A 12,259-nucleotide genomic window follows, 5' to 3' on the forward strand; every position below is an offset into this window, starting at 1 on the left:
ATCTTAAATTAATTGTACTTTGTTTACAAAAAGCCGATTTCTCAGTAAATGCCTTAGGCCTCTCAAGATTTTTGTTGTTGTTTTGTTTCGTTTAGATAGGGGCTCACTGTATATCCCAGGCTGCCTTCTCCTTACCTGAGCCTTCTGGGTGCAGAGTTTGTAATCCAGAAAGGGAAGTGGCACCTGCAGGTGTCACTGTAGTAAGTTGCATACATCCCTTCCTTTTAGGAAAAAAAATATAAATGTCCTGAGTGGGATGTTGGTACCACCCCTTCCAAGGCTCAGGGAACATCACAGAAGAGGAGGCAGAAAAAATGTAAAAGTCAGAAGATAATGGAGTGCTATGTTTCTGGATATGACATGGCCGTTGTAATTATGAACACACAGAAGCTGTGGCTACCTGCCCAAGACCAGCATTCGTGCACACACACACATGCATGCACATTCAGACAGGTACATCTGCACACACATATACTCACATGTACACCCACATGTGTACACATACTCACATATACACACGCATGCGTGTGTGCACACACACAAAAGCAAGAAGAGGACTAATTGGGAAGAGGAGGGGGATCAGCAGGGGAGAGGCAGAAATAAGAGGGTAATGGGGTGAATATGGCTATCATAAAATGGACAAACATTTGATTCAAACATAATGAAAATACAAATGCAAATTGGGTAGTGAGACTGGTGGCTGAAAGGAGAACCTTGAGTTGAAGGTTCCTGTTTAGGTTTCTGTAGCCACCTCAGAAGGCATGCACACATCTGATTTGCTTTGAGCCTGACCTACTGTGCTGGCAGAAGTCTCTCCGTTGATGTGGGGGATGCTGTGGCAGGAGATCGTGGTGCATTGCTTTTCCTGGGTGCTGTCGTCTTGGGTAAGCAGTGACTTTGTGTGCTGTGAGCCATTGTTTGAACTGTTCTGAGAAGAAGGCCAGTTCTCATTCTAAGGAAAGCTGGTTAGATTGCCATTGCTGTAGGACAAGGAGGCCATGCATGGAGTCCCCAGTTTCCGCAGCAGGGGCTGTCGTGAGGTCGACAAGCAGGTGCAACTTTAGTCTTAGTAGTGTACTTTGTGTCAAAGTTCTAGAGAAAAGAGAAGTAAGCTTGCTGTAATAATTGTGAATGAGGCCACCCCATCTGTAGACTTCAGTTTTCCTGCTGCCTGTGGCTTTAGACTGGCTGTTCTTGAGTTATGGCAGTAATCCTCCCTCACTGTCTTCTCCCTGTTTTGGATAAATCAGTGTGTCACAAAGGCAGCAGTTCAAGTCTCCCAAGGGAGGTGGACTACCCTGACTTAGCCTAGACCTCCAGAAAAAGACTCAAGCTGGATTAGGACTGGCTACATGCTGGTCTGGAGAGAGCAGGAGATGGTTCCCAAGGTTTCATCTGAATTAGCATGTAATCTAAGTTATGCTTCAAAAGCCACAAAGCCTCCATCCGTATTACATGGTTTCAGAAGGAAAAGCAAGGGCTTATTTGAAGAGGCTTGTATCTCAGAATGGCCATGCAGATTTGTATATGTACGAATTTCAGAGAGTGCAAAGGTACACAGGGACAGGTAGGGAGCTGAAGGAACTCAGCATCACAGTGGGGTGGGGCATGAGTGAGAATGTGGAACAGTTTTCTGTCTTTCTGTAGTCTTTGTTATGACCAGGGGCAACTTGGCTAGGAGACAGCACCCTGCTCCTCCACTGTCTTGCAATATTGGAATAATATGTATTATTGAGATATGTAAATACTATAACCCTGATGGTTATACACACCCTAGGACTATTAGGAGATATTTGCCAGGAGTTATTGTGAAAAAGCCACGAGCTTGGGGCGAAATGCTTGGCCAGCATGTGAAATACCTGACTATGTGGCATTACCTGAAACCTCCTGCTGAGCTACACCAGTGTCTGGAAAGGGAACAGGGTAGAGACAAGAGTTTAAACAAGGCCTATTGACAAGGTGCTTCTGAATGTGCTAGCTGGCTGGGGTTTTAAAAACCAAGATTTATGTGTGTGTGTGTTTAGAATTTTGATAATTGTATATGTTTTAAATATATATATACATATATAAACATGTATATACGTGTGTGTATGTATATATGTATGCATCATGTTCTAAGTAACATTTTAGTTGACAATGCATAGACAGTGGTCCTATAAGATCATATAGCCTAGTGACATTGTAGTCATCTTAGTTTGTATAAGTGCCCTCTTGGATGTTCACACAATGGAATTTCCTGATGATATAATCCACCTCACTAATGTGTGATGATGATGTGTATATATATATATATATATATATATATATATATATATATATATATATAACATCTGAATGTTTGCCACCTACCCAGGAAATTGAAACTTGACTAGAGGATTCTTGATAAGTTCCTAAGGTGTCGTGAGCTTGTTTGAGAAACTTTAAACTGAGAAGATTCCTGCCCTCTACACTATGCCAAACCTGGAGCTGTAGTGGTTCATAGGCTTCCTCTCAGCCTCTTGGAGCTTAGAGTCTTAGCCAGTAAGAGGAAGAGCAAATATTCACAATGAGGTTTGGAAGAACACCCGATGGGTGTTAATCTTGTTTCTCCAAATAAGGCACAGTGAGAGAACACACAAAAACATCAGCTACTTTGGCAGATGTGGAGGAACCCTGCAATGTGGTGATACAGGCTGGGGCTGGAAGATCCAGAATGCCTAGGGTTGAAATCCGACTGTTCCAATCTGCTATGTGTTCTTAAGCAAAACATAACCCTGGCCTGTACCTTAGTTTTCCCATCTGTAAAAAGCCTCATGGTTGTGGTAAAGACTGAGTTATTATGTAAATCACTCAGACAATCCCTAGCATTATATCTTTCTCTTTTTATTGCATATTAAGTCTTAATTTTTAGTGTAGTTGCCTATCAACTAGAAAAACAAAAATGTCTGAGCCTATAATGTTTAAATTGACTTCTAGGGGGTTGAGCCTGAAAAATAACTTTAAAAAGAAATTAAAATTGAATGCTCGTTTTGCTAAAAAGCATTACTTTCCTCTCCAATACCCACAGAATTCTATCAGTGCATTTCAGTATTTAAGACTGAAAGTGGATTTTTTTTTAATCTATCACACTATTTATTTCCTAGAATTGGTTTGAAGGAGGCTAGGTGTGGCTCTGTGTGAGTAAGTCAACTTTTCAAGTTGCTGGTTTCCTTATAGAGTAGTGTCAAGGGGTTGCAGGATGCCTTGAAGCTGATTTCAAGGTAATGGTCACATTGTTGGTGACAAACATTTATCTGGCATGCTCCCAGCAATTTATGTAGAACAGTGTTGGAGCATAAATACAAACAAGACATACATGGTCCTGTCCTTGAGAGTGTACAGACTTCAATAGGCTCTGGTGACAGACATGCAAATTAGCCATTATGCCTCTGAGTGACTGGTGCATTCTTGCAAAAATCCTGTGAGAGCTAGGTGCTGTTTGCTGAGCAGAAAAGGAACTCAGGAGCTCCCCAGAACGTGACAGGGATCTTGGATGTCTGATTGTGATGAGCTAAAGATGAGACGTGCTACAAGGGAAGCCCATTATGGCCACCAACTCTGTATGTGTCAGGGGAGGGACTTCTATTGGACCCCAGACACAGTTGGCACAGGGTACTTATTGTCCACACACTGGCAGTGGTGGTCAAAGCTTCCAGTTCATTTTGGCTGATAGTTTACCATTCCTACAAAGGCAGAAGTCACAGGCTGCTCTCTGTCTGGCTCCTGGGTTCTAGAAAATGGGATCCTGTCTAGCGATGTTTCCTCTTTTTTCGAAGCACAGTTATCTATATGATCATATCTGATTCTTGCATTGTCATCCTGTGCTGTAGGTGAGGAAGCTAAGGCATAGTGAGTCAAGGGAGACCTAGGGAAGCAATCTTGAGCAGTTTCCACTTTCCAAGTGGACTTTGTTGATTGGATACAGGTAAGGCATCTTTTTGGTAACCACTTTAAAAAAAAAAAAAAAAGACTTTTTTAAAATTTTATTTCTACAGTTATGTGTATGTGTGTACATTTGTGTGTGTGTATATGCACATGGGTGCAGGTACCCTTGGAGGTCAGAGGCAGCAGATATCCTGGAGCTAGAGTTACAGGCAGCTCTGAGCCACTAGATGTGGGACTGAGTAGCAACTCATCCTCTGTAAGAACAGTGAGTGCTCTTAAAGTGTTGAGCCATCTCTCCAGCTCCAAGCAACTGCATTTTAGAAAGGAAATGGCCAGTGCCAGATACCCCAGCGCAGCTAGCTGGAACCTCCTGTTATTAGTGCATTAAGGACCTTTCTTAGCAGTTCTGAAGTAGAATATTTCTCATGGCAGAACCATTAGGCACTGAGGGGGTCACAGCTGAGCTGGTTATAGTAATAGGTCTGATTGCTAAGATGGACTGAGTTGTAACTTCTTAGTGTTAGGGCTCTTCAGTTTGGCTAAGAATATTTGCGGGGACTTTGTCTAGAACAGTGAGTCATTTTCCAAGATCTGGGGGATGTCATGAGATTAATAGATAGATGTAACAAAGACATTAGAAATGGTTTTACACATTCAGTTCAACTCTTAATTCTACCCACACTGGCCTGCTTTAAAAAAAAAAAAAAGTCATTCCTGTGGTGTCTTTGTATTTTAAATTTGGTAAGTAATACCTTTAAGGCTTAACATTTTCCCTTTGTGAACCAGGCTATGACTGTGTTAGAGGGGCGATTGCTAGACATGTGTAATGCCCAAATACAAACCATCCATCAGTCTGTTTCCATTCTTTGCATTTGTTCAGGCAACAATTCCCATTCATCGGGAAGGATAGGTGAAAGGTTGGGGCAATGGATCTATAGTGTTTGGGCTATGTAAAGTGTGCAGGCTGTGGAATATCTAGGGTGGTTGTTGCAAGGGCTCCGCAGGGGCTCATTTGCCCTTTTTATTTGGAAAAGCGACTTGCATCGAACTTTCCTTTGGCCAACCTGAAGCAGACCCCAAGTGTCTCTCCAAACATCACTTGGTTTTGTGTTCCATATCCTCTTCATCATTTGATGTTGTCTTGTTCATGCAAGCTCTTGCTTTTCCCTCCCCGAACGATCCTCAGTGCTGTGCCTGTGCCTCAGACACATCTGGCGCTGGCCCACACTGGCGTTCACTGTTGGTTTGTCCAGTTAACAATGTTCTCTGTATATAATTTTCTCGTTTTCCTTTTATCTTAAGATCAGAAACTTGAAAGCAGCATGCTTCGCCTCCTGAAACTGATTGTGATTCCAATGATTCTGGGTAAGTAGAAGCAAGAGACTCTGGGCAATATCTGAATGCTTGTTTGTCTAATACCTGAAACTTTTTTTGGATATCTATCTCTCTATCTCTCTATCTCTCTATCTCTCTATATCTATCTATCTATCTATCTATCTATCTATCTATCTATCTATCTATCTATCTATCTATTTTGTGTTGTGGGAAAGGGCATGAGGATGTCACAGACAAGTTGCAGAAGATGCCCTCCCTTTTATCCATGTGGTTTCCTGGAATTGAACTCAGGTCTTCAGGTTTGGTGGCAAATGCCTTTACCCACTGAGCCCTAGTCTCATACATTTTCAAAAGCCAGTTTTTATTTTTGTTTATTTCTCTGTGATTTGTGGGATATGGAAACCCTGTGCTGGAACTTCTTGGTTCTGGTGTTTCAGAAGCAAGTGGTTGATTGTTCTTGCCTTCTTCTGTGTCTATTGGATACAGAATGTCTTTGGGTAGTTCCTGGGTGTTCTAGAACATACTTGTGTGAAAGGAAGTTTCTCTGTAGCATTCCTACAGTTTACACTGGTGTCTTTCAGTTACAGATAGTCAGTCTCAGATATGGAAGGACAATTACCAAGGAGAAATGGAGGGGCCCTTTTATTTGTCTCTATGCCTCGGTCAGGCAGATGCTTTTGTGGTTTCTAAGCACAGGGAACTCTTTCCCAATTGTTGTTTTCTTTGCCTGGGACTCTCTGTTCCTTCCACTTTTACCCCCTTTCTTAGCACCTTACCCCAACAAACTTGCCCAAGCCTTCCGGATTCCACAAGCTTCCCCTAAGTTTTACTTCCTTCTGGGAAGTCTGCTTTGGTCTCAGTAGGCTGGGTGGGAATCTCCTGTTCAGATTTTTCCCCATGCCTAGGGCAGCTCAAGGCTGCTCATCTTCACTTCCTTCTTTTCTCTTTCTGTTCTCTGCCTGTATCTTGTTCCTTATTCCATGGAGATAGATCTGTGGGAAGAAGAAATTAATGTGGTGCTTTGCCATCTTATTTAATAATTTAATCTGTAGCCAGGGTCTTTCCATGTGAATGAAAATGAGGACATGACCACTCCTAGGTATGGATGAAGAGAAGGTTTTTATTGTAGATGCGAGGGAGGAAACAGCCAGAAGCATCTGGAAGAGGCCAGACTGAACATGGCTGGCAGAATAGACCAGACCATGAGAGGAGAGAAGGGGAGGGAGAGTGGGAGAGGAAGAGAACAAAGAGGCAAGAGAGGGGGTTGGGAGCCAAGAGCAGAGGACTGTGAAAGGGACCAAAAGAGAGAAGAACCAAGAAGCCAAGTGAGCAAAGGGACAAGAAGTGCCTGGGAATCAGAAGCCAAGGGGCGGGAAGGGAAGCTCAGGGGCTGAGAAGGTTAGGGTGGGGAGTGTGGGTGAGAAGTGAGGGAGCCAGGACTCTGTAACCCTATCACTGCTGAGAGAGCCTGGTGGTCAGTGCGTTAAATAGGCACCACAGGTAGCCTTTTGTTTAGGGTTTCTTTGGGACTTGATCCTGTGTAGCTCAGGGTAGTCTTGAATGCAGTATCTTCTTTTCTCTGCATCTTGAGTGTTGGGATCACAGACATGCATTTTCATGCCCAATTTTTTGTTATTATTCATTATTTATTTAAGTGGGAGTATGAGTATGGAGGTCAGAGGACAACTTGTAGGAATTGGTTCTTGCACTATGTTGGTCTGGGGGATTGAACTGAGGTCATCCGACTTGGTGGCATCTCGCTGGCCCTCTTCACTGTTTTGAGCTGCAGATAGTGACCCTTGATTGAGCAAAAATAAACAGAAGAACTTCCTTTGCTCAATTCCAGGTGACATAGACTACACACACACACACACACACACACACACACACACACACACACACACTAATTCTTCCTCACAGGAAAATTCCAGTAGTCATTGGAGCTAACATCTCCATCCAAAGGGTTGAGCGTTTGTATGTTCTTTTCCATCCTCCTACTGTGCGAGCCTGCTGTTGGGCAGGAAATTCTCTCTTCTCTCAGGGGAGACAGCTTGGCTGAAAAGGCTGGCACCTTTCCTGTTCATTCCCATATGTGTTCATTTGGCTCTTCTTCAATGCGAACTGGGCATCATCTAAATTTGTCTCTCGATTTTGTTGTCTTTGTGCCAGAGGATATCTTATGAAAACAAATGTCCTTGCATGGTTTTCCCTTTTGGTGAAATTCTGTGAGTGACAAGCAGATGAGGGAATTAGGGGATCCATGCTGTAAATGCCTCTGAAAGGGCAGAGCTGATGGGTAATGCTGGAGGGATGAGGCTAGGAGAGGCCAAACAGAAAGGAAACTCAAAGAGAAAGTTGTGCTCCATTCTGGCCTACTTAACTGTAGAAAGACTAAGCTAGCAAATGCAGAGATAAGCTTTTCGTGAAGGGATTAAATAAAGGGAAGAAAACAAAACAGCTAGTGAGTGGATCATTCAGACAGGGACAGAGCGAGTGAGTGAGTGAGGATGAGTTCACTTCCTGTTTAATTTAGCGTTAGGTACACTGTATGCAGAGGTAAGAGAAGTGAGTAAGTGGATGTGGATCTCAGGATTGCCTTTCATTGGAAAGGCAGGGCAGAGGAATTCTAGAAAAGGTGAAGGGACTAGCGGGGCCAAGGGAAGCAGCGAGCTCTTCCTGTGGTTTGAAAGTTACAGAATTCTTCAGACTTGAATCATGTAGATAAGCCATGCTGGTTTAAGTGGGAGGCCTCTAAGTGCTTAGACCATGCTGGATCGTGGAGGGAGGGGAAATGGATGGCATCTACTGATAGATACTGAGCTTTCTTGTTGAGGTTACTTGTCTAAATAATATCTTCTTTCTTTAACCCCCCGTAGGTGACTCTCAGGGCCTAACCAGCAGGGCTGTCTCCCCCCCTGAGCTGAGAGTGCATGTGGGTGACTCAGCTCTCATGGGATGTGTTGTCCAGAGCCCAGAAGAGAAAGATGTGGTCAAAGTAGACTGGATACTCTCAAAAGGGGAGCATGCTGAGGTATGGCCTGACTGTGTGGTCAAGTCTCTGACTAATGGTGTCAGGATTGGGCTGGGTGTGGGAGATTCAGTCATTGAATCTTCAAGGTAGTATTGCAAGAGCTTATGATGGAGTCATCACTGGGCCTCCGCTTAGCTTAGTTTAGCTATTTGGCTGTGACCATCAGCAAGGCAGATTATCCAACCTTGCTTGACTAGAGCCACCCGCACTGCGAAGAGGAAACAGGACCATAATGGTACCAGTGCTGAAGTGGTTCAGGGCCAAGGGAAGACATACACGGAGTTTGCTTCCATTGTAGTAGTAAAGGTAAAGATGGGTAGTAAAGATGGGCATGAGAGGCAATTCCTGTAGTCTACACAGGGCATAAGAGTGATGGTATAGGCACCTTTCTGTGCTGGGGACAGATTCTTTGAGCATTCTTCTACTCTGAGGGACCAGGCATTGTTTCTTTGCCTTTGATTGAAGTACTGGGATTAGCAGCCAGACAGGGGGCTTGCTCTCATGAGCTCTAACTAGGAAACTGTCTTCAACTTCTGTCACAAAGTCCACAGAGATGTGTGGGTGTCAGGATTGTCTGTGAGACATGGCCCAAGTAGTTTGCTGTTAGCAATGAAATACCAGTGTTTGCAAACCAATGGCTGCTTTTGTAGCTCAGAGAATCTTCTCTGCTACCCCCGCAATGCTGCTTTCACTCAGAATTACACTTCTGTTTGCTGTTATAAAGGAAGCAGAGCTGTGGTGGAGGTAGCATTAAGAACTCCTCAGGGCTTTTCTTCCCAGCCTGTAACCATCCCTACTGACAACTCCTTTTGCGTCATGATATTGCTGGCTGGGGGAGGGCAGAGTTAAGAGGAGTGGCAGCCTTACTGCTGGGAATACCAGCCCATAATGCCAAGGGATTAGGCCATACATTTGAATGGCATCTCACCTGTCAGGTCATAGGACTGGAAATGGTTTTAAAAAGTTATGAGTTCTAATCCTAGAATGATTACCACAGAAGCAGTTATGTTTTCCCTTATGCTGTAACAAATGAAAATATGGATTCTGTGTTTCATTTGTCTATATAGAAAATTAGTCATGGGGCCTTGTACAAGCTAGACAATTGCCTGCTACATTATCATTATTAATAGTAGTAACATTAATAGCTGAGTACTTTTTGGTCACTATTATGGTGATAACTTCACTGTCTCTACATAATGGTCCTTTCAATCTAGACTCCCAGGTCTGGTTTCTCTGTTGACTTTTTCCTATGTTTATTACTCTCAGAATGAATATGTGCTATACTATTACTCCAACCTTAGCGTGCCTACGGGGCGCTTCCAGAACCGTTCACATTTGGTAGGGGACATCTTACAAAATGACGGTTCTCTCCTGCTCCAAAATGTGCAAGAAGCAGACCAGGGAACCTACACCTGTGAAATCCGCCTCAAAAACAAGAGTATGGTGTTTAAGAAGTTTGTGGTACTGCGTGTGCTGCCAGAGAAGCCTAAAGGTATGGGGGTCACTTACTCAAAGAGGGTCCAGAGGGCAACACATTGCTTGTGGAAGAGGGTGGGGAACTGATGAAGTCCCAGCCTTTAGGCCAAGCACTTCCCTTCAATAAGCAATAATTATTAGTCTGAGCACATGCCTCTTCATGGGAAGCTTGTATTGTCCTTTCCATCCTGGAGGAGGTCACCAAGGCTTGATGGGGCTGAGCCATGTGTCTAAGGACACCTGTTTATAAACCACAGAATTGATACTTGAGACCCGTGTTCTCTTTGCCATGTCTGCCATTTCTTAGCAGTTAGACACATTGATACCTCGTCCACGGTTTTGTAGGCACCAATGTCAGGAGTTCTGGGGCTGAAGGAAGTGAGCAGCTTTCTCTTACTTCATTGCATCTCATATTCCTGTCTGTTAGTGGAGGGAATGATGTCAGTAGGTTGGTTGCTTTAGTTGTATAGTATTGTGGATTGAACCTTGGTGTCTGAGTCACGAGAGGAGGCAAACACTGCGCTATAACCCCAGCTCTGCTTAGTGGTTTTAAGATTGCCCCTTTGTGGAAACATGAACTTCCAGAGACTTTCAGGCAGAAGGTGAGGACAGGGCAGGGCTTGACAGAAGACCCCCCGTCACAGAGGACCCCCACTTCTACCCACAACAACAAAAGTTGTCTTCCTTGTTGTTGATCTGTTCATTGCAATGTTAGGCCAGGCTTTGTTTAGAGTAGGATTCTGCTGCTTTCAAAACAGTCTGCAAGTGACAGTTTGAACTGAGGTATGAGGTTGTGGTAGGACAGATATTAGAAAGTTCTTTATTCTCCTGGCCAAGCTGAAAGGATAGGAGCCAAGACTGTAACTCAAAGAGGCATTGCCCTCCAGAGAAATCTTAACAGGATCAACCAGCTGCTGGGAGGAAATTTTCCCAAAGTCATTTTAGTGGCAAAGACCGTTCCCTACTTAGAGATGGGGACATTTGTAGACTACAGTGAGACTGAACTGAAAACAGAGACACATGAAGCTGCCTACTCCAAGGGTGCTCGGAAATCTTTCGTTGTGTGGACAATTTACACACACTCTTTTTTTTTTCCCTTCCCTTTCCTTCCTTCCTGCCTGCCTGCCTTCCTGCCTCCCTGCCTCCCTCCCTCTCTTCCTCCCTCCCTCCCTCCCTTCCTTTCTTTCTTTCTTCATTTCTTTGTTTTGCTTTTTGAGACAGGGTTTCTCTGTATTGCTTTGGAGATTGTCCTGAAACTCTCTCTGTCGACCAGGCTAGCCTCAAACTCGAGATCTGCCTGCCTCTGCCTCCCGAGTGCAGAGTGCTTCACATTTCTCTTTTCTAATAAATTAATGATATCCAAACTAATCACATCCAGGGCATCTAAAATGTGTTCACCATATCCATATAAACACTGCCGAATAAAATATGTAACTAAAAACTGTTAGAAAGCCACTAGCCAAATGTGATGGTACATGCCTGTAATCCCAGCACTTGAAAGGCTGAAGTTTGTTCTCAGCTGCATAGAAAGTCTGAGACTAGCCTGTCTCAAAACAACAAGAAAAAAATAATATGCAAGCATTCTTTAAGAGTGTGGGATAGATAGTGTTGGAACAAACACAAAAATCCACAACTGCACGGCATACAGATTTACAGACTTTGGAGCATGCAGTCCTAAATGCGATGTCATCATCAAAGCCCTTTTCTCAAGGCTCAGGGAACCCTGTGGAAGAGGAGGCAGAAAGGATGGATGTCACCAAGGAAACAGCATCTTCCAGACACAACAGAATGGATGCACATATGAATTCACAGAGATTGGCAGCACACACGTGGCTGCACAAATTCAAGCTAGACAGGGCTCCAGAGCTTAGAGGTGAAGGTGGACACAGGCTTCCACCCCAGCCAAAAGCTATTTCAATTTGTACCAAGGAAGAATCAGTTTTCTCCAATGGAGTCATACTCAGGGCAGGCCATATGCCTAGTTGATCAACATAAAACAAACTGGTACTTTTGGAGACATTTTGTCTCATTTTTCTTTGAACATTGTTTGTCTTATCAATCTTATGCTTGTTTGTTGTGATTTTCATTTTTGTGGGGCTTTTGTTTGTTTATTTGTTTGGTGTCAAGACAGGGTTTCTCTGTATAATAGCCCTGGCTGTCCTGGAATTTGCTTTGTGAACCAGACTAGCTCAGAACTCACCGAGATCCACCTGCCTCTGCCTCCTGAGTGCTGGGATTACAGGTGTGCACCACCCCTACCTGGCTGGGGTTGGCTTTTTTGTATGTGGTGTTTATTTGTCATTGTCTGTTTTAAGAGAAGGAGAGGAAAAAAGAACATAAAGTTGTGTGTGTAGGGAGGTGGGGGAGATCTGAGGGAATTGGCGGAGAGGGAAAACATAATCAAAATATATTGCATGAAAAAATATTTTTTTCAATTAAAAAAAAAAACAAGAGTGTGGGGTAGGGGCTGGAGAGATGGTTCAGCTGCTGAGAGCACATGCTGCTTTTGCAGAG

General features: G+C 43.7%; 1 protein-coding gene across 3 annotated transcripts in view; it reads left to right on the forward strand.

Annotated features, from left to right (window-relative positions):
• Positions 1-753: 753 nt before the first annotated feature.
• The window catches only part of Jaml (junction adhesion molecule like), a 28,478-nt gene continuing 16,972 nt past the window's right edge, over positions 754-12,259 (forward strand). The window contains exons 1-5 of one of the 3 annotated variants that reach the window (XM_051197300.1): positions 756-884; positions 3,849-3,943; positions 5,206-5,268; positions 8,115-8,269; positions 9,536-9,761. In XM_051197300.1, coding sequence (XP_051053257.1) covers positions 5,226-5,268; positions 8,115-8,269; positions 9,536-9,761 — 424 coding nt within the window. In that variant the 5' untranslated portion in view covers positions 756-884; positions 3,849-3,943; positions 5,206-5,225. Of the gene's footprint in view, positions 885-3,548; positions 3,579-3,848; positions 3,944-5,205; positions 5,269-8,114; positions 8,270-9,535; positions 9,762-12,259 lie in introns of those variants that run through there. The other 2 variants (XM_051197301.1, XM_051197302.1) reach the window with 2 other exon arrangements.

Source organism: Phodopus roborovskii, unplaced genomic scaffold, assembly GCF_943737965.1.
Source record: "Phodopus roborovskii unplaced genomic scaffold, PHOROB, whole genome shotgun sequence".
In the NCBI taxonomy this organism is placed as follows: Eukaryota; Metazoa; Chordata; class Mammalia; order Rodentia; family Cricetidae; genus Phodopus; species Phodopus roborovskii.